General features: G+C 44.0%; 1 protein-coding gene across 2 annotated transcripts in view; it reads right to left on the reverse strand.

Moving 5' to 3' along the window:
• Window positions 1–11,256: 11,256 nt before the first annotated feature.
• mipol1 (mirror-image polydactyly 1) overlaps window positions 11,257–22,337 on the reverse strand; it is a 47,014-nt gene continuing 35,933 nt past the window's right edge. For both annotated transcript variants that reach the window (XM_079573925.1, XM_079573924.1), the window contains exons 11-13: window positions 13,270–13,364; window positions 13,034–13,189; window positions 11,257–11,472 (exon numbers count right to left, since the gene is read on the reverse strand). In XM_079573925.1, the coding sequence (XP_079430051.1) occupies window positions 11,406–11,472; window positions 13,034–13,189; window positions 13,270–13,364 (318 nt within the window). In that variant the 3' untranslated portion in view covers window positions 11,257–11,405. The remainder of the gene's footprint in view (window positions 11,473–13,033; window positions 13,190–13,269; window positions 13,365–22,337) is intronic.

The raw sequence follows: 22,337 nt of genomic DNA on the forward strand, positions 1-22,337 counted from the left end.
CTCATTATCCGCCAGCACCATTTCACGCCGCATTATGGGCCACGCGGCCACGAGAGGAGGAGGACGAGGAGGAGGAGGAGGAAGAGGAGGAGGACGAGGAGGAGGAGGAAGAGGAGGAGGAGGAGGAAGAGGAGGAAGAGGAGGAAGAGGAGCAGACTGAAGTCCTGAACCAAAACCTGGATTCAGTTCATTTTAAACAGTTTTACAGTTAACACTTACAACAAGGAATTCATGAAATATTTATTTGTTAAATATTAAACAAATATTTTCAGATTTATTAAATATTCATTAACTTGTGTTAATAAATATTTATTCAATTTTATTCACTTGTGTTAATAAATATTTTACAAATATTTAAACATTTATTAAATATTTATTAACACAAGTTAATGATAAACTAATAATGAACTTATGGTTTGTTAAAAGTCGAGTGAAGGATTTTTAAGATAAATGTTAAATTTGATGTAAAGTCAAGGCCCATAAAGTTACATTATTATATTACACTGTTAAATCATTATTATATTGTACTGTTAAATCAAAGTGTTACATTATTATGTTAAATCAAAGTGTTACATTATTATGTTAAATCAAAGTGTTACATTATTATGTTAAATCAAAGTGTTACATTATTATGTTAAATCAAAGTGTTACATTATTATATTACACTGTTAGATCAAAGTTGATCCTGGAGCTCTGTTGTCGGGGCTTCGTGCCCCTGTAGGGTCTCCCAGGGCAAACAGGTCCTATAGGTGACGGGTCAGACAAAGAGCGGGTCAGAAGCTCCTCATGACCAACAGGCCCATTTAATCATGAGGCCGTCCTTCTGTGGACCCACCACCTGCAGGGGGCGCCATAAGGGGCTGGTGCCATGTGATTTGGGCAACTCGATCGGTCGCCCCCATGACCCGGCAACGGACAAGTGGAAGAAAATGGATGGATGGAAGGATGGATGTTAAATCAAAGTGTTACATTATTATATTATACTGTTAAATCAAAGTGTTACATTATTATATTATACTGTTAAATCAAAGTGTTACATTATTATATTATACTGTTAAATCACTACATTATTATATTATACTGTTAAATCACTACATTATTATATTATACTGTTAAATCAAAGTGTTACATTATTATATTATACTGTTAAATCAAAGTGTTACATTATTATATTATACTGTTAAATCAAAGTGTTACATTATTATATTATACTGTTAAATCAAAGTGTTACATTATTATATTATACTGTTAAATCAAAGTGTTACATTATTATATTATACTGTTAAATCACTACATTATTATATTATACTGTTAAATCACTACATTATTATATTATACTGTTAAATCACTACATTATTATATTATACTGTTAAATCAAAGTGTTACATTATTATATTATACTGTTAAATCAAAGTGTTACATTATTATATTATACTGTTAAATCAAAGTGTTACATTATTATATTATACTGTTAAATCAAAGTGTTACATTATTATATTACACTGTTAAATCACTACATTATTATATTATACTGTTAAATCACTACATTATTATATTATACTGTTAAATCAAAGTGTTACATTATTATATTATACTGTTAAATCAAAGTGTTACATTATTATATTACACTGTTAAATCAAAGTGTTACATTATTATATTATACTGTTAAATCAAAGTGTTACATTATTATATTATACTGTTAAATCACTACATTATTATATTATACTGTTAAATCACTACATTATTATATTATACTGTTAAATCAAAGTGTTACATTATTATATTATACTGTTAAATCAAAGTGTTACATTATTATATTATACTGTTAAATCACTACATTATTATATTATACTGTTAAATCAAAGCGTTACATTATTATATTATACTGTTAAATCAAAGTGTTACATTATTATATTATACTGTTAAATCAAAGCGTTACATTATTATATTATACTGTTAAATCACTACATTATTATATTATACTGTTAAATCAAAGCGTTACATTATTATATTACACTGTTAAATCAAAGTGTTACATTATTATATTACACTGTTAAATCAAAGTGTTACATTATTATATTATACTGTTAAATCACTACATTATTATATTATACTGTTAAATCAAAGTGTTACATTATTATATTATACTGTTAAATCAAAGTGTTACATTATTATATTATACTGTTAAATCAAAGCGTTACATTATTATATTATACTGTTAAATCAAAGCGTTACATTATTATATTATACTGTTAAATCACTACATTATTATATTACACTGTTAAATCAAAGAGTTACATTATTATATTATACTGTTAAATCAAAGTGTTACATTATTATATTATACTGTTAAATCAAAGTGTTACATTATTATATTATACTGTTAAATCAAAGTGTTACATTATTATATTATACTGTTAAATCATTATTATATTATACTGTTAAATCAAAGTGTTACATTATTATATTATACTGTTAAATCAAAGTGTTACATTATTATATTATACTGTTAAATCAAAGTGTTACATTATTATATTATATGTATAATGTGTTATAATAAACTGCTATATTATATTATGCCAGTATAGTATATTGTGTATATATGTATAATGTATATGTATAGTATATGTATAAAAATAAGCTCAGAAAACGTTAAACTTTACTGACCGAATACTTTCGTAGTACTGACTGAATACTTTCGTAGTACTGACTGAATACTTTCGTAGTACTGACTGAATACTTTTGTAGTACTGACTGAATACTTCCGTAGTACTGACTGAATACTTTCGTAGTACTGACTGAATACTTTCGTAGTACTGACTGAATACTTTTGTAGTACTGACTGAATACTTCCGTAGTACTGACTGAATACTTTCGTAGTACTGACTGAATCTCAGCTCTTTCTGAGAAACTCCTCGTTACGACATTATTAAAGCTGATCATGGTGGACGACTTCAGAGGCAGAGAAAGAGCAGTGTGGGGCCCGGGGCCTCTCTCTGGCCCCCCCTCTATCCCCCCCCCCTCTCTATCCCCCCCCCACCCCTCTCGGCTCGGGGTCAATCTGCTGCAGCTGCTGCTCTTTATTTCATTAAAACCAAGAGGACTTCATTATGAGGCTCAGAGCGGGGGCCAATAACGGGCCCTCAGCGCCGACAATACCCCCCCCCTCACTCAGAGCGCCCCCCCCTCGCTCAGAGCGCCCCCCCTCGCTCGGAGCGCCCCCCCCTCGCTCAGAGCGCCCCCCCCCTCACTCAGACCCCCCCCCTCACTCAGACCCCCCCCCTCACTCAGAGCGCCCCCCCCCTCACTCAGAGCGCCCCCCCCTCGCTCAGAGCGCCCCCCCCCTCACTCAGACCCCCCCCCTCACTCAGACCCCCCCCCTCACTCAGAGCGCCCCCCCCCTCACTCAGAGCGCCCCCCCCTCGCTCAGAGCGCCCCCCCCTCACTCAGACCCCCCCCCTCACTCAGACCCCCCCCCTCACTCAGAGCGCCCCCCCCCTCACTCAGACCCCCCCCCTCACTCAGACCCCCCCCCTCACTCAGACCCCCCCCCTCACTCAGAGCGCCCCCCCCCTCACTCAGAGCGCCCTGGAAGGCAGGTCTGAGTGAGGGGGGTCTGAGGCTCCTGCTGCAGTCTCTGGAGCGGCCTGTCCTCCGCTAACCTGCCCCGGGGCGACAGTGGCTACAGTTTACCACAGAGTCCGAGTGAATGAAGGACGAGCTGCAGCGCTTTGAGGAACTTGTCAACACAGACCCCCCCTCACCCTCCCTGCTCCGTCAGCCCGCCCCGGGCAGAGCCACTGCTCCGTCAGCCTGCCCCGGGCAGAGCCACTGCTCCGTCAGCCTGCCCCGGGCAGAGCCACTGCTCCGTCAGCCTGCCCCGGGCAGAGCCACTGCTCCGTCAGCCTGCCCCGGGCAGAGCCACTGCTCCGTCAGCCTGCCCCGGGCAGAGCCACTGCTCCGTCAGCCTGCCCCGGGCAGAGCCACTGCTCCGTCAGCCTGCCCCGGGCAGAGCCACCCGTCAGCCTGCCCCGGGCAGAGCCTGGGCCACTGATGCTTTAAGGGTTTGGGGGATTACGACGGGATTAAGTCCGGGCTCAAAGCCTCAGAGCCTCAGAGCCTCAGAGCCTCAGAGCCACCCAAGTCGATCTCTGAGGGGGGGGGGGGTTTCCACGGAAACGGAGAAAGTCCAAAAGAATCCGGGACTCGGTCTGGACTTGGATCGATCCTAAAAACTAAAGAGGCAACGATAACAATAATAATGATGCTAATAATAAATATATCTTTATCACAGACCCTCATGTCCCTTTAAAGGGCCCACAGACCCTCAGTCATGTCCCTTTAAAGAGCCCACAGACCCTCAGTCATGTCCCTTTAAAGAGCCCACAGACCCTCATGTCCCTTTAAAGGGCCCACAGACCCTCATGTCCCTTTAAAGAGCCCACAGACCCTCATGTCCCTTTAAAGAGCCCACAGACCCTCAGTCATGTCCCTTTAAAGAGCCCACAGACCCTCATGTCCCTTTAAAGGGCCCACAGACCCTCAGTCATGTCCCTTTAAAGGGCCCACAGACCCTCAGTCATGTCCCTTTAAAGGGCCCACAGACCCTCAGTCATGTCCCTTTAAAGAGCCCACAGACCCTCAGTCATGTCCCTTTAAAGAGCCCACAGACCCTCAGTCATGTCCCTTTAAAGAGCCCACAGACCCTCAGTCATGTCCCTTTAAAGAGCCCACAGACCCTCAGTCATGTCCCTTTAAAGGGCCCACAGACCCTCAGTCATGTCCCTTTAAAGAGCCCACAGACCCTCAGTCATGTCCCTTTAAAGAGCCCACAGACCCTCAGTCATGTCCCTTTAAAGAGCCCACAGACCCTCAGTCATGTCCCTTTAAAGGGCCCACAGACCCTCAGTCATGTCCCTTTAAAGAGCCCACAGACCCTCAGTCATGTCCCTTTAAAGGGCCCTCAGACCCTCAGTCATGTCCCTTTAAAGAGCCCACAGACCCTCAGTCATGTCCCTTTAAAGGGCCCACAGACCCTCATGTCCCTTTAAAGAGCCCACAGACCCTCAGTCATGTCCCTTTAAAGGGCCCACAGACCCTCAGTCATGTCCCTTTAAAGAGCCCACAGACCCTCAGTCATGTCCCTTTAAAGAGCACACAGACCCTCATGTCCCTTTAAAGAGCCCACAGACCCTCATGTCCCTTTAAAGGGCCCACAGACCCTCAGTCATGTCCCTTTAAAGGGCCCACAGACCCTCAGTCATGTCCCTTTAAAGGGCCCACAGACCCTCAGTCATGTCCCTTTAAAGAGCCCACAGACCCTCAGTCATGTCCCTTTAAAGAGCCCACAGACCCTCATGTCCCTTTAAAGAGCCCACAGACCCTCAGTCATGTCCCTTTAAAGAGCCCACAGACCCTCATGTCCCTTTAAAGGGCCCACAGACCCTCAGTCATGTCCCTTTAAAGAGCCCACAGACCCTCAGTCATGTCCCTTTAAAGGGCCCACAGACCCTCAGTCATGTCCCTTTAAAGAGCCCACAGACCCTCATGTCCCTTTAAAGAGCCCACAGACCCTCAGTCATGTCCCTTTAAAGAGCCCACAGACCCTCATGTCCCTTTAAAGGGCCCACAGACCCTCAGTCACGTCCCTTTAAAGAGCCCACAGACCCTCAGTCATGTCCCTTTAAAGAGCCCACAGACCCTCATGTCCCTTTAAAGAGCCCACAGACCCTCAGTCATGTCCCTTTAAAGAGCCCACAGACCCTCAGTCACGTCCCTTTAAAGAGCCCACAGACCCTCAGTCATGTCCCTTTAAAGAGCCCACAGACCCTCAGTCATGTCCCTTTAAAGAGCCCACAGACCCTCAGTCATGTCCCTTTAAAGAGCCCACAGACCCTCAGTCATGTCCCTTTAAAGAGCCCACAGACCCTCATGTCCCTTTAAAGAGCCCACAGACCCTCATGTCCCTTTAAAGAGCCCACAGACCCTCAGTCATGTCCCTTTAAAGGGCCCACAGACCCTCATGTCCCTTTAAAGGGCCCACAGACCCTCATGTCCCTTTAAAGAGCCCACAGACCCTCAGTCATGTCCCTTTAAAGAGCCCTCAGACCCTCAGTCATGTCCCTTTAAAGGGCCCACAGACCCTCAGTCATGTCCCTTTAAAGAGCCCACAGACCCTCATGTCCCTTTAAAGGGCCCACAGACCCTCAGTCATGTCCCTTTAAAGGGCCCACAGACCCTCATGTCCCTTTAAAGAGCCCACAGACCCTCAGTCATGTCCCTTTAAAGGGCCCACAGACCCTCATGTCCCTTTAAAGAGCCCTCAGACCCTCAGTCATGTCCCTTTAAAGGGCCCACAGACCCTCAGTCATGTCCCTTTAAAGAGCCCACAGACCCTCAGTCACGTCCCTTTAAAGAGCCCACAGACCCTCAGTCATGTCCCTTTAAAGAGCCCACAGATCCTCAGTCATGTCCCTTTAAAGAGCCCACAGACCCTCAGTCATGTCCCTTTAAAGAGCCCACAGACCCTCAGTCATGTCCCTTTAAAGAGCCCACAGACCCTCAGTCATGTCCCTTTAAAGAGCCCACAGACCCTCAGTCATGTCCCTTTAAAGAGCCCACAGACCCTCAGTCATGTCCCTTTAAAGAGCCCACAGACCCTCAGTCATGTCCCTTTAAAGAGCCCACAGACCCTCAGTCATGTCCCTTTAAAGAGCCCACAGACCCTCAGTCATGTCCCTTTAAAGAGCCCACAGACCCTCAGTCATGTCCCTTTAAAGAGCCCACAGACCCTCATGTCCCTTTAAAGGACCCACAGACCCTCATGTCCCTTTAAAGGGCCCACAGACCCTCAGTCACGTCCCTTTAAAGGGCCCACAGACCCTCAGTCATGTCCCTTTAAAGAGCCCACAGACCCTCAGTCATGTCCCTTTAAAGAGCCCACAGACCCTCAGTCATGTCCCTTTAAAGAGCCCACAGACCCTCAGTCATGTCCCTTTAAAGAGCCCACAGACCCTCATGTCCCTTTAAAGGACCCACAGACCCTCATGTCCCTTTAAAGGGCCCACAGACCCTCAGTCACGTCCCTTTAAAGGGCCCACAGACCCTCAGTCATGTCCCTTTAAAGAGCCCACAGACCCTCATGTCCCTTTAAAGAGCCCACAGACCCTCAGTCACGTCCCTTTAAAGGGCCCACAGACCCTCAGTCATGTCCCTTTAAAGAGCCCACAGACCCTCATGTCCCTTTAAAGAGCCCACAGACCCTCAGTCATGTCCCTTTAAAGAGCCCACAGACCCTCAGTCATGTCCCTTTAAAGAGCCCTCAGACCCTCAGTCATGTCCCTTTAAAGAGCCCACAGACCCTCATGTCCCTTTAAAGAGCCCACAGACCCTCAGTCACGTCCCTTTAAAGGGCCCACAGACCCTCATGTCCCTTTAAAGAGCCCACAGACCCTCAGTCATGTCCCTTTAAAGAGCCCACAGACCCTCAGTCATGTCCCTTTAAAGAGCCCACAGACCCTCAGTCATGTCCCTTTAAAGAGCCCACAGACCCTCAGTCATGTCCCTTTAAAGAGCCCACAGACCCTCAGTCATGTCCCTTTAAAGAGCCCACAGACCCTCAGTCATGTCCCTTTAAAGAGCCCACAGACCCTCAGTCACGTCCCTTTAAAGAGCCCACAGACCCTCAGTCATGTCCCTTTAAAGGGCCCACAGACCCTCATGTCCCTTTAAAGAGCCCACAGACCCTCAGTCATGTCCCTTTAAAGAGCCCACAGACCCTCAGTCATGTCCCTTTAAAGAGCCCTCAGACCCTCAGTCATGTCCCTTTAAAGAGCCCACAGACCCTCATGTCCCTTTAAAGAGCCCACAGACCCTCAGTCATGTCCCTTTAAAGGGCCCACAGACCCTCAGTCATGTCCCTTTAAAGAGCCCACAGACCCTCAGTCATGTCCCTTTAAAGAGCCCTCAGACCCTCAGTCATGTCCCTTTAAAGAGCCCACAGACCCTCATGTCCCTTTAAAGAGCCCACAGACCCTCAGTCACGTCCCTTTAAAGGGCCCACAGACCCTCATGTCCCTTTAAAGAGCCCACAGACCCTCAGTCATGTCCCTTTAAAGAGCCCACAGACCCTCAGTCATGTCCCTTTAAAGAGCCCACAGACCCTCAGTCATGTCCCTTTAAAGGGCCCACAGACCCTCATGTCCCTTTAAAGAGCCCACAGACCCTCAGTCATGTCCCTTTAAAGAGCCCACAGACCCTCAGTCACGTCCCTTTAAAGAGCCCACAGACCCTCATGTCCCTTTAAAGAGCCCACAGACCCTCAGTCATGTCCCTTTAAAGAGCCCACAGACCCTCATGTCCCTTTAAAGAGCCCACAGACCCTCAGTCATGTCCCTTTAAAGAGCCCACAGACCCTCAGTCACGTCCCTTTAAAGAGCCCACAGACCCTCATGTCCCTTTAAAGAGCCCACAGACCCTCATGTCCCTTTAAAGAGCCCACAGACCCTCAGTCATGTCCCTTTAAAGAGCCCTCAGACCCTCAGTCATGTCCCTTTAAAGAGCCCACAGACCCTCAGTCATGTCCCTTTAAAGAGCCCACAGACCCTCAGTCACGTCCCTTTAAAGAGCCCACAGACCCTCAGTCATGTCCCTTTAAAGAGCCCACAGACCCTCAGTCATGTCCCTTTAAAGAGCCCACAGACCCTCATGTCCCTTTAAAGGGCCCACAGACCCTCAGTCATGTCCCTTTAAAGGGCCCACAGACCCTCAGTCATGTCCCTTTAAAGAGCCCACAGACCCTCAGTCATGTCCCTTTAAAGGGCCCACAGACCCTCAGTCATGTCCCTTTAAAGAGCCCACAGACCCTCAGTCATGTCCCTTTAAAGAGCCCACAGACCCTCAGTCATGTCCCTTTAAAGGGCCCACAGACCCTCAGTCATGTCCCTTTAAAGAGCCCACAGACCCTCAGTCATGTCCCTTTAAAGAGCCCACAGACCCTCAGTCATGTCCCTTTAAAGAGCCCACAGACCCTCAGTCATGTCCCTTTAAAGGGCCCACAGACCCTCAGTCATGTCCCTTTAAAGAGCCCACAGACCCTCAGTCATGTCCCTTTAAAGAGCCCACAGACCCTCAGTCACGTCCCTTTAAAGAGCCCACAGACCCTCAGTCACGTCCCTTTAAAGGGCCCACAGACCCTCAGTCACGTCCCTTTAAAGAGCCCACAGACCCTCAGTCATGTCCCTTTAAAGGGCCCACAGACCCTCAGTCATGTCCCTTTAAAGAGCCCACAGACCCTCAGTCATGTCCCTTTAAAGGGCCCACAGACCCTCAGTCATGTCCCTTTAAAGAGCCCACAGACCCTCAGTCATGTCCCTTTAAAGAGCCCACAGACCCTCAGTCATGTCCCTTTAAAGAGCCCACAGACCCTCAGTCATGTCCCTTTAAAGAGCCCACAGACCCTCAGTCATGTCCCTTTAAAGAGCCCACAGACCCTCATGTCCCTTTAAAGAGCCCACAGACCCTCAGTCATGTCCCTTTAAAGAGCCCACAGACCCTCAGTCATGTCCCTTTAAAGAGCCCACAGACCCTCAGTCATGTCCCTTTAAAGGGCCCACAGACCCTCAGTCATGTCCCTTTAAAGAGCCCACAGACCCTCAGTCATGTCCCTTTAAAGGGCCCACAGACCCTCAGTCATGTCCCTTTAAAGAGCCCACAGACCCTCAGTCATGTCCCTTTAAAGGGCCCACAGACCCTCAGTCATGTCCCTTTAAAGAGCCCACAGACCCTCAGTCATGTCCCTTTAAAGGGCCCTCAGACCCTCAGTCATGTCCCTTTAAAGAGCCCACAGACCCTCATGTCCCTTTAAAGAGCCCACAGACCCTCAGTCACGTCCCTTTAAAGAGCCCACAGACCCTCATGTCCCTTTAAAGGGCCCACAGACCCTCAGTCACGTCCCTTTAAAGAGCCCACAGACCCTCATGTCCCTTTAAAGAGCCCACAGACCCTCATGTCCCTTTAAAGAGCCCACAGACCCTCAGTCATGTCCCTTTAAAGAGCCCACAGACCCTCAGTCACGTCCCTTTAAAGGGCCCACAGACCCTCAGTCATGTCCCTTTAAAGGGCCCACAGACCCTCATGTCCCTTTAAAGAGCCCACAGACCCTCAGTCATGTCCCTTTAAAGAGCCCACAGACCCTCATGTCCCTTTAAAGAGCCCACAGACCCTCAGTCATGTCCCTTTAAAGGGCCCACAGACCCTCAGTCATGTCCCTTTAAAGAGCCCACAGACCCTCAGTCATGTCCCTTTAAAGAGCCCACAGACCCTCATGTCCCTTTAAAGAGCCCACAGACCCTCAGTCACGTCCCTTTAAAGAGCCCACAGACCCTCAGTCATGTCCCTTTAAAGGGCCCTCAGACCCTCAGTCATGTCCCTTTAAAGGGCCCTCAGACCCTCAGTCATGTCCCTTTAAAGAGCCCACAGACCCTCAGTCATGTCCCTTTAAAGGGCCCACAGACCCTCAGTCATGTCCCTTTAAAGGACCCACAGACCCTCAGTCATGTCCCTTTAAAGAGCCCACAGACCCTCAGTCATGTCCCTTTAAAGAGCCCACAGACCCTCAGTCATGTCCCTTTAAAGGACCCACAGACCCTCAGTCATGTCCCTTTAAAGAGCCCACAGACCCTCAGTCATGTCCCTTTAAAGGGCCCACAGACCCTCAGTCATGTCCCTTTAAAGGGCCCACAGACCCTCAGTCATGTCCCTTTAAAGGACCCACAGACCCTGCTGCCGCTGTAGGGTCTCCCAGGGACCCGGGTCAGACACAGAGCGGTTGGTCGACCACCTGCAGGAGGCGCTATGGGGCAAATACATCCGTCACTCAGCATTTAATAATTAGATAAAACTTGGGGTTTTATGTTTTTATTCAGAAGAAAAAGCTGAAATAAATATCACCGAGCGAGCGGCCGAAATCAGGTTCAAAACGTTTCACTCTCATTCATTACAGGTTAATTAAACATGATTTACTGTTAAAAACAGGTTAATTAAACATGATTTACTGTTAAAAACAGGTTAATTAAACATGATTTACTGTTAAAAACAGGTTAATTAAACATGATTTACTGTTAAAAACAGGTTAATTAAACATGATTTACTGTTAAAAACAGGTTAATTAAACATGATTTACTGTTAAAAACAGGTTAATTAAACATGATTTACTGTTAAAAACAGGTTAATTAAACATGATTTACTGTTAATAACTGATTGTTTCTTCATTAAAACAGTTCAAGTCTTTGGTTTCAAATGGAATCACAGCAAACACCGGCCAATCACAGGCCGCTCTGAGGTCACAGGGTGGGTCAGGAGCTGCGTCCTCATTGGTCCAGCTCAGGTGAGGGCGGGTCATGTGATCACACGATGGCACGCACACTTCCTGTTCCCACTTTCTTCCTGAGAACCTCCACCAGACGCTCCAGTCTGAGGAAACAAATATCTGTCAATACATGTGCAACATATATATATATATATATGTATATATGTGTGTGTCTAGTGTATATACATATACGTTATGTATATAAATATACGTTATGTATATAAATATATGTGTAACGTATATGAATATAAATATATGTGTAACTGATATAATATACATATATGTTTAAAGCAGCAGAGTAACTCGTGCCCCTAGAGGCCGTAAGCGTCACTGCAGGTGTCGTACGTGTCGTACGTGAGAGTAAATCTAACGCTGACAAAGACAAAGGGACAGATATTGTTCATCCAGTTACACAATGGAGATCATTGTTTATCTGTAAATACTGTTTAAGTGGAGCTAGCCCACAGCTAGCTTTACCCGTTAGCCTGTTAGCATGTTAGCTTCCTCTTCGTGTGTATTGGTGGCCACACACAAGCTGCAGGTGTGTTTTTCTGTCCAGAGACACCAGGGGGCGATGAAACCTCCCAATCATCCCATAAACACTTGTGTTACCCCCACAGGGAATACAGGGAGGGTTTATTAAGGTCAACAAGTTACTTAGTATTTCTTTAATGTGTATAAATGTAACCCGTTCATAAGTAATAACGGTATAATTACACAAAATGGTCCTTTTGGTTACTTGAATTTTGTCCATACCTGGTGTTTGATACACTGTGCAGACTTGGTCCTCCAGCCACTTCTTCTATGCTTTTGTTTCTTCTTCGTTGACTTTTGAGATGCCCCTGTATATATTCGGGCTTTGACCCTTGACCCCTGCCTCTTCCCTTTTGCAAATCTGATATTGGGAAGAGGTCAGTCATCTATTGTAATCCTGTGTTTTAAGAGTCCTTTTGTCAGTATTTTGCACTTATTTTCTTCTGGGAACATATTTCATTTGCATTTACGTTGATATTGAGCTTCATCCAGACCCGATGTTTTTAATTTATTCATGTGAAGTAATGCGGGAGATGCTAATATTGTCCATTGTCTTCTCTCCTTTAGTTTGGGCTGGATCTTGTTAGCGGCACATGTTGACTGTATTTTTGTATATATTTTTGCCAGAGTAAACGGAGACGCCTCCAAAAGTGACCGCTGTGTCTCGTGGCTTCTTAACACGTCACAAACTGCATAAACTACACAACGCAGACGTCACCGCTCACATAAATAAACTAAAACAGAAATGAGTGAAAGCTCCTGCACACGTCTCACTCTTTCAGACATTTACCACCGAAACGTTTCGGTCAAACGTCGAGTCTGACGAAGTTTGACCGAAACGTTTGCATTCATGTCCCTGCGCTCTGCACATGTGCGGATCATTAGTGACGTAATGTAGATACATCTGTTAAATGTATATAAGTATACATGTAATTGATATAAATATATAGATAATATATATAAATATGTTAAATGTATATAAGTATACAGGTAATTAATATAAATATATAGATAATGTATATAAATATGTTAAATGTATATAAGTATACAGGTAATTAATATAAATATATGGATAATGTATATAAATATGCTTAATGTATATAAATATAAGTAAACGTGCATGTGACTCACCTGCGGATTCTCTCATTGGCCTGAACAAGCTCCGCCTCCGAACGCTCCTTCTCCTGTGACGTCATCAGCAGGCGCCGCTGAAGGGCTGTGACATCATTAGTGAGCGCTGCGGGGGTGTCAGCTATGACCTCATCAGTGGGCGGGGCATCCGAGTGGCTGCAGGAAGTTAGCGTTAGCACTTTTTTGCTAGCGTTATTAATCATTAATTACTAGGTAATAATGGCATGAACGCTGACCTGTGACTGGCTCTGAGCTCCTGAAGCTCCGCCTCCAGCCCCTGTCGCTCGCCCATAGCTGAGTCTCTCTCTCTCTGCAGCGTCAGCAGCTCGTCCTGAGGTCAGAGGTCAGAGGTCAGAGGTCAGAGGTCAGTCAGTACCACGTCAAGTCTGTCGGACGATTCATTCTTTTCAAAATGTGTTTATAATTGACTTGAAAATAAAGTGTTTTCTCAAGATTTAGCGATTTAGAAAATGTAGAATAAAATAAAACTTTTCAAAATCTAATGGATTTGGATTTAAAGTCGAATTAATATTTTATCACCACAAAATAATAAAAATATATATAATCTGGAACTCCATGTAAACAAACACTGAGACAGTATTTTAAGGCGGGGCCTGGGGAGTCTTTCAAACATGAGCTGCTTTTCCCTGCGGCCTGAAAGATACATATAAAACAGTATAATTATTTTTTGCTAGTTTCTGGCAGCTTTTCTGTGAGTGGTTCCCCTGTAACGCCCCGGCCCCTGAATACTGGGATTCGCCCCTGCTCGAAGGCCTTCAGTCGCGCTGTCACTGGGCTCTGGGCGACTGCAGAAAACCCTGAACCGCCCCTGGTTCTTACACCTGGTTCTTACGCCTGGTTCTTACACCTGGTTCTAACGCCTGGTTCTTACGCCTGGTTCTAACGCCTGGTTCTTACGCCTGGTTCTTACACCTGGTTCTTACACCTGGTTCTTACACCTGGTTCTTACACATGGTTTTTTCGCCTGGTTCTCACGCCTGGTTCTTACACCTGGTTCTTACGCCTGGTTCTTACACCTGGTTCTTACGCCTGGTTCTAACGCCTGGTTCTTACGCCTGGTTCTTACACCTGGTTCTTACACCTGGTTCTCGCGCCTGGTTCTTACACCTGGTTCTAACGCCTGGTTCTTACGCCTGGTTCTTACGCCTGGTTCTTACGCCTGGTTCTTACACCTGGTTCTAACACCTGGTTCTTACACCTGGTTCTTACACCTGGTTCTTACACCTGGTTCTTACACCTGGTTCTTGCGCCTGATAGTAATTTCCATCAGAATCATTATTGCCATTGCTTATGAACTGGTTCACAAACTAGGACTTTTTCTTGGTGCAACATTAAACGTGCTATACAAATAAAGTTGACATTGACGTTGAACATAAAAAACAACATTAAACATAAAAAACATACAACACAAACATGTAAAGATAAAAATAAGCTATAAACGTGAAACTATAAGGCTTTCGGGCCATGCATGAGAATATTAAAATAAATAAGATAAAAATAAGAGTGTTGAGTTAAATGTAAACACAAATGCAAACGTTTAACTCAAATCAGTAATAAATATAAAGTTACAGCGAGTCACTCAGGTCCGAGTCAGGATCAGGTGTGGACTCGAGTCTTTCACCTTCGCCTTGTTCCTCATGTTTAAACTGAACAGCCTCATGTTTGTTCCAGCTCGTGTTTATCAAGAGCTTCATGTTCTGTTTGTTTCAGCTTCAAATAACATCATTTATTTCATTAATACAAAACCAAAATCTGCAGGTCTAAGATCCAGGTCCAAGATCCAGGTCCAGGTCTAAGATCCAGGTCTAAGATCCAGGTCTAAGCTCCAGGTCCAGGTCTAAGATCCAGGTCTAAGATCCAGGTCTAAGATCCAGGTCTAAGATCCAGGTCCAGGTCTAAGATCCAGGTCCAGGTCTAAGATCCAGGTCTAAGATCCAGGTCCAGGTCTAAGATCCAGGTCTAAGATCCAGGTCTAAGATCCAGGTCCAGGTCTAAGATCCAGGTCCAGGTCTAAGATCCAGGTCCAGGTCTAAGATCCAGGTCTAAGATCCAGGTCTAAGATCCAGGTCCAGGTCTAAGATCCAGGTCCAGGTCAGCGGTCTTTGAAGTGTGGGGTAAAGGGCGCCCCCTGGAGTCCGCACACATTTCTCTGTTTGAACTTCTTTAATTAAAATTATTCATTGCATTAATTTTTCCTCATCAACATTCAGCAGCGACTCCCCCTCTGCCCCCCCCCTCTTCCTCCCCCCTCTACCCCTCTGCCCCCCCCCACCCCCCTCCCTCTGCCCCCCCCGACCCCCCTCCCTCTGCCCCCCCCCCCAGCCCTGTGGGGGACTTCCTGCTAAAGCTTTTTTTCTCACTATGAAACTGTGGGCGAGAATCCAAAAAAGAAGTCGTCCTGGAGTTGGTTGTAGTAGTACTAGAGTTGGTTGTAGTAGTACTGGAGTTGGTTGTAGTAGTACTGGAGTTGGTTGTAGTAGTACTAGAGTTGGTTGTAGTAGTCCTAGAGTTGGTTGTAGTAGTACTAGAGTTGGTTGTAGTAGTACTAGAGTTGGTTGTAGTAGTACTAGAGTTGGTTGTAGTAGTACTAGAGTTGGTTGTAGTAGTACTAGAGTTGGTTGTAGTAATACTAGAGTTGGTTGTAGTAGTACTAGAGTTGGTTGTAGTAGTACTGGAGTTGGTTGTAGTATTACTAGAGTTGGTTGTAGTATTACTAGAGTTGGTTGTAGTAGTACTGGAGTTGGTTGTAGTAGTACTGGAGTTGGTTGTAGTAGTACTAGAGTTGGTTGTAGTAGTCCTAGAGTTGGTTGTAGTAGTACTAGAGTTGGTTGTAGTAGTACTAGAGTTGGTTGTAGTAGTACTAGAGTTGGTTGTAGTAGTACTAGAGTTGGTTGTAGTAGTACTAGAGTTGGTTGTAGTAATACTAGAGTTGGTTGTAGTAGTACTAGAGTTGGTTGTAGTAGTACTGGAGTTGGTTGTAGTATTACTAGAGTTGGTTGTAGTATTACTAGAGTTGGTTGTAGTAGTACTGGAGTTGGTTGTAGTAGTACTAGAGTTGGTTGTAGTAGTACTAGAGTTGGTTGTAGTTGTACTAGAGTTGGTTGTAGTAGTACTAGAGTTGGTTGTAGTATTACTAGAGTTGGTTGTAGTATTACTAGAGTTGGTTGTAGTAGTACTGGAGTTGGTTGTAGTAGTACTGGAGTTGGTTGTAGTAGTACTAGAGTTGGTTGTAGTAGTCCTAGAGTTGGTTGTAGTAGTACTAGAGTTGGTTGTAGTAGTACTAGAGTTGGTTGTAGTAGTACTAGAGTTGGTTGTAGTAGTACTGGAGTTGGTTGTAGTAGTACTAGAGTTGGTTGTAGTAGTCCTAGAGTTGGTTGTAGTAGTACTAGAGTTGGTTGTAGTAGTACTAGAGTTGGTTGTAGTAGTACTAGAGTTGGTTGTAGTATTACTAGAGTTGGTTGTAGTAGTACTGGAGTTGGTTGTAGTAGTACTAGAGTTGGTTGTAGTAGTCCTAGAGTTGGTTGTAGTAGTACTAGAGTTGGTTGTAGTAGTACTAGAGTTGGTTGTAGTAGTACTAGAGTTGGTTGTAGTAGTACTAGAGTTGGTTGTAGTAGTACTAGAGTTGGTTGTAGTTGTACTAGAGTTGGTTGTAGTAGTACTAGAGTTGGTTGTAGTTGTACTAGAGTTGGTTGTAGTAGTACTGGAGTTGGTTGTAGTAGTACTAGAGTTGGTTGTAGTAGTACTGGAGTTGGTTGTAGTAGTACTAGAGTTGGTTGTAGTAGTACTAGAGTTGGTTGTAGTAGTACTAGAGTTGGTTGTAGTTGTACTAGAGTTGGTTGTAGTTGTACTAGAGTTGGTTGTAGTAGTACTAGAGTTGGTTGTAGTAGTACTGGAGTTGGTTGTAGTAGTACTGGAGTCGGTTGTAGTAGTACTAGAGTTGGTTGTAGTTGTACTAGTGTTGGTTGTAGTTGTACTAGAGTTGGTTGCAGTAGTACTAGAGTTGGTTGTTGTAGTACTAGAGTTGGTTGTAGTAGTACTAGAGTTGGTTGTAGTAGTACTAGAGTTGGTTGTAGTAGTACTAGAGTTGGTTGTAGTAGTACTAGAGTTGGTAGTAGTAGTACTAGAGTTGGTTGTCGTAGTACTAGAGTTGGTTGTAGTAGTACTAGAGTTGGTTGTAGTTGTACTAGAGTTGGTTGTAGTTGTACTAGAGTTGGTTGTAGTAGTACTAGAGTTGGTTGTAGTAGTACTAGAGTTGGTTGTAGTTGTACTAGTGTTGGTTGTAGTTGTACTAGAGTTGGTTGTAGTAGTACTAGAGTTGGTTGCAGTAGTACTAGAGTTGGTTGTTGTAGTACTAGAGTTGGTTGTAGTAGTACAGGAGTTGGTTGTAGTAGTACTAGAGTTGGTTGTAGTAGTACTAGAGTTGGTTGTAGTAGTACTAGAGTTGGTTGCAGTAGTACTAGAGTTGGTTGTAGTTGTACTAGTGTTGGTTGTAGTTGTACTAGAGTTGGTTGTAGTAGTACTAGAGTTGGTTGCAGTAGTACTAGAGTTGGTTGTTGTAGTACTAGAGTTGGTTGTAGTAGTACAGGAGTTGGTTGTAGTAGTACTAGAGTTGGTTGTAGTAGTACTAGAGTTGGTTGTAGTAGTACTAGAGTTGGTTGTAGTAGTACTAGAGTTGGTTGTAGTTGTACTGGAGTCGGTTGTAGTAGTACTGGAGTTGGTTGTAGTAGTACTAGAGTTGGTAGTAGTAGTACTAGAGTTGGTTGTAGTAGTACTAGAGTTGGTTGTAGTAGTACTAGAGTTGGTTGTAGTAGTACTAGAGTTGGTTGTAGTTGTACTAGAGTTGGTTGTAGTTGTACTAGAGTTGGTTGTAGTAGTACTAGAGTTGGTTGTAGTAGTACTAGAGTTGGTTGTAGTAGTACTAGAGTCGGTTGTAGTAGTACTAGAGTTGGTTGTAGTAGTACTAGAGTTGGTTGTAGTAGTACTAGAGTTGGTTGTAGTAGTACTAGAGTTGGTTGTAGTAGTACTAGAGTTGGTTGTAGTAGTACTAGAGTTGGTTGTAGTAGTACTAGAGTTGGTTGTAGTAGTATTAGAGTTGGTTGTAGTAGTACTGGAGTCGGTTGTAGTAGTACTAGAGTCGGTTGTAGTAGTACTAGAGTCGGTTGTAGTAGTACTAGAGTCGGTTGTAGTAGTACTAGAGTTGGTTGTAGTAGTACTAGAGTTGGTTGTAGTAGTACTGGAGTTGGTTGTAGTAGTACTGGAGTTGGTTGTAGTAGTACTAGAGTTGGTTGTAGTAGTACTAGAGTTGGTTGTAGTAGTACTAGAGTTGGTTGTAGTAGTACTAGAGTCGGTTGTAGTAGTACTAGAGTCGGTTGTAGTAGTACTAGAGTTGGTTGTAGTAGTACTAGAGTTGGTTGTAGTAGTACTGGAGTCGGTTGTAGTAGTACTAGAGTTGGTTGTAGTAGTACTAGAGTCGGTTGTAGTAGTACTAGAGTCGGTTGTAATAGTACTAGAGTCGGTTGTAGTAGTACTAGAGTCGGTTGTAGTAGTACTAGAGTTGGTTGTAGTAGTACTAGAGTTGGTTGTAGTAGTACTGGAGTCGGTTGTAGTAGTACTAGAGTCGGTTGTAGTAGTACTAGAGTTGGTTGTAGTAGTACTAGAGTCGGTTGTAGTAGTACTAGAGTCGGTTGTAGTAGTACTAGAGTCGGTTGTAGTAGTACTAGAGTCGGTTGTAGTAGTACTAGAGTTGGTTGTAGTAGTACTAGAGTCGGTTGTAGTAGTACTAGAGTCGGTTGTAGTAGTACTAGAGTCGGTTGTAGTAGTACTAGAGTCGGTTGTAGTAGTACTAGAGTTGGTTGTAGTAGTACTAGAGTTGGTTGTAGTAGTACTGGAGTCGGTTGTAGTAGTACTAGAGTTGGTTGTAGTAGTACTAGAGTTGGTTGTAGTTGTACTAGAGTTGGTTGTAGTAGTACTAGAGTTGGTTGTAGTAGTACTGGAGTCGGTTGTAGTTGTACTAGAGTCGGTTGTAGTAGTACTAGAGTTGGTTGTAGTAGTACTAGAGTCGGTTGTAGTAGTACTAGAGTTGGTTGTAGTAGTACTAGAGTTGGTTGTAGTAGTACTAGAGTCGGTTGTAGTAGTACTAGAGTCGGTTGTAGTAGTACTAGAGTCGGTTGTAGTAGTACTAGAGTCGGTTGTAGTAGTACTAGAGCTGGTTGTAGTAGTACTAGAGTTGGTTGTAGTTGTACTAGAGTTGGTTGTAGTAGTACTAGAGTTGGTTGTAGTAGTACTAGAGTTGGTTGTAGTAGTACTAGAGTTGGTTGTAGTAGTACTAGAGTCGGTTGTAGTTGTACTAGAGTTGGTTGTAGTAGTACTAGAGTTGGTTGTAGTAGTACTGGAGTTGGTTGTAGTAGTACTGGAGTCGGTTGTAGTTGTACTAGAGTCGGTTGTAGTAGTACTAGAGTCGGTTGTAGTAGTACTAGAGTCGGTTGTAGTAGTACTGGAGTTGGTTGTAGTAGTACTAGAGTCGGTTGTAGTAGTACTGGAGTTGGTTGTAGTAGTACTGGAGTCGGTTGTAGTTGTACTGGAGTCGGTTGTAGTAGTACTGGAGTTGGTTGTAGTAGTACTGGAGTTGGTTGTAGTAGTACTAGAGTTGGTTGTAGTAGTACTAGAGTTGGTTGTAGTAGTACTAGAGTCGGTTGTAGTAGTACTAGAGTTGGTTGTAGTAGTACTAGAGTTGGTTGTAGTAGTACTGGAGTCGGTTGTAGTAGTACTAGAGTTGGTTGTAGTAGTACTAGAGTTGGTTGTAGTAGTACTAGAGTTGGTTGTAGTAGTACTAGAGTCGGTTGTAGTAGTACTAGAGTCGGTTGTAGTAGTACTAGAGTCGGTTGTAGTAGTACTAGAGTTGGTTGTAGTAGTACTAGAGTCGGTTGTAGTAGTACTAGAGTTGGTTGTAGTAGTACTAGAGTTGGTTGTAGTAGTACTGGAGTCGGTTGTAGTAGTACTAGAGTCGGTTGTAGTAGTACTAGAGTCGGTTGTAGTAGTACTAGAGTTGGTTGTAGTAGTACTAGAGTTGGTTGTAGTAGTACTAGAGTTGGTTGTAGTAGTACTAGAGTTGGTTGTAGTAGTACTAGAGTTGGTTGTAGTAGTACTGGAGTTGGTTGTAGTAGTACTAGAGTTGGTTGTAGTAGTACTAGAGTTGGTTGTAGTAGTACTAGAGTTGGTTGTAGTAGTACTAGAGTCGGTTGTAGTAGTACTAGAGTCGGTTGTAGTAGTACTAGAGTTGGTTGTAGTAGTACTAGAGTTGGTTGTAGTAGTACTGGAGTCGGTTGTAGTAGTACTAGAGTTGGTTGTAGTAGTACTAGAGTCGGTTGTAGTAGTACTAGAGTCGGTTGTAGTAGTACTAGAGTCGGTTGTAGTAGTACTAGAGTCGGTTGTAGTAGTACTAGAGTTGGTTGTAGTAGTACTAGAGTTGGTTGTAGTAGTACTGGAGTCGGTTGTAGTAGTACTAGAGTCGGTTGTAGTAGTACTAGAGTTGGTTGTAGTAGTACTAGAGTCGGTTGTAGTAGTACTAGAGTCGGTTGTAGTAGTACTAGAGTCGGTTGTAGTAGTACTAGAGTCGGTTGTAGTAGTACTAGAGTCGGTTGTAGTAGTACTAGAGTCGGTTGTAGTAGTACTAGAGTCGGTTGTAGTAGTACTAGAGTCGGTTGTAGTAGTACTAGAGTCGGTTGTAGTAGTACTAGAGTTGGTTGTAGTAGTACTAGAGTTGGTTGTAGTAGTACTGGAGTCGGTTGTAGTAGTACTAGAGTCGGTTGTAGTAGTACTAGAGTCGGTTGTAGTAGTACTAGAGTCGGTTGTAGTAGTACTAGAGTCGGTTGTAGTAGTACTAGAGTTGGTTGTAGTAGTACTAGAGTTGGTTGTAGTAGTACTAAAGTTGGTTGTAGTAGTACTAGAGTTGGTTGTAGTAGTACTAGAGTTGGTTGTAGTAGTACTAGAGTTGGTTGTAGTAGTACTAGAGTCGGTTGTAGTAGTACTAGAGTCGGTTGTAGTAGTACTAGAGTCGGTTGTAGTAGTACTAGAGTTGGTTGTAGTAGTACTAGAGTCGGTTGTAGTAGTACTAGAGTCGGTTGTAGTAGTACTAGAGTCGGTTGTAGTAGTACTAGAGTCGGTTGTAGTAGTACTAGAGTCGGTTGTAGTAGTACTAGAGTCGGTTGTAGTAGTACTGGAGTCGGTTGTAGTAGTACTAGAGTCGGTTGTAGTAGTACTAGAGTCGGTTGTAGTAGTACTAGAGTCGGTTGTAGTAGTACTAGAGTCGGTTGTAGTAGTACTAGAGTTGGTTGTAGTAGTACTAGAGTTGGTTGTAGTAGTACTAGAGTCGGTTGTAGTAGTACTAGAGTCGGTTGTAGTAGTACTAGAGTCGGTTGTAGTAGTACTAGAGTCGGTTGTAGTAGTACTAGAGTCGGTTGTAGTAGTACTAGAGCTGGTTGTAGTAGTACTAGAGTCGGTTGTAGTAGTACTAGAGTCGGTTGTAGTAGTACTAGAGTCGGTTGTAGTAGTACTAGAGTTGGTTGTAGTAGTACTAGAGTTGGTTGTAGTAGTACTAGAGTTGGTTGTAGTAGTACTGGAGTCGGTTGTAGTAGTACTAGAGTCGGTTGTAGTAGTACTAGAGTTGGTTGTAGTAGTACTAGAGTTGGTTGTAGTAGTACTAGAGTTGGTTGTAGTAGTACTAGAGTTGGTTGTAGTAGTACTAGAGTTGGTTGTAGTAGTACTAGAGTTGGTTGTAGTAGTACTAGAGTTGGTTGTTGTAGTACTAGAGTTGGTTGTAGTAGTACTAGAGTTGGTTGTTGTAGTACTAGAGTTGGTTGTTGTAGTACTAGAGTTGGTTGTAGTAGTACAAGAGTTGGTTGTAGTAGTACTAGAGTTGGTTGTAGTAGTACTAGAGTTGGTTGTAGTAGTACTAGAGTTGGTTGTAGTAGTACTAGAGTTGGTTGTAGTAGTACTAGAGTTGGTTGTAGTAGTACTAGAGTTGGTTGTAGTAGTACTAGAGTCGGTTGTAGTAGTACTAGAGTTGGTTGTAGTAGTACTGCAGTTGGTTGTAGTAGTACTGGAGTTGGTTGTAGTAGTACTAGAGTTGGTTGTAGTAGTACTAGAGTTGGTTGTTGTAGTACTAGAGTTGGTTGTAGTAGTACTAGAGTTGGTTGTAGTAGTACTGCAGTTGGTTGTAGTAGTACTAGAGTTGGTTGTAGTTGTACTAGAGTTGGTTGTAGTAGTACTGGAGTTGGTTGTAGTA

The sequence above is a fragment of the Gobius niger genome (genome assembly GCF_951799975.1).
Source record: "Gobius niger genome assembly, chromosome: 16".
NCBI classification, from domain to species: domain Eukaryota; kingdom Metazoa; phylum Chordata; class Actinopteri; order Gobiiformes; family Gobiidae; genus Gobius; species Gobius niger.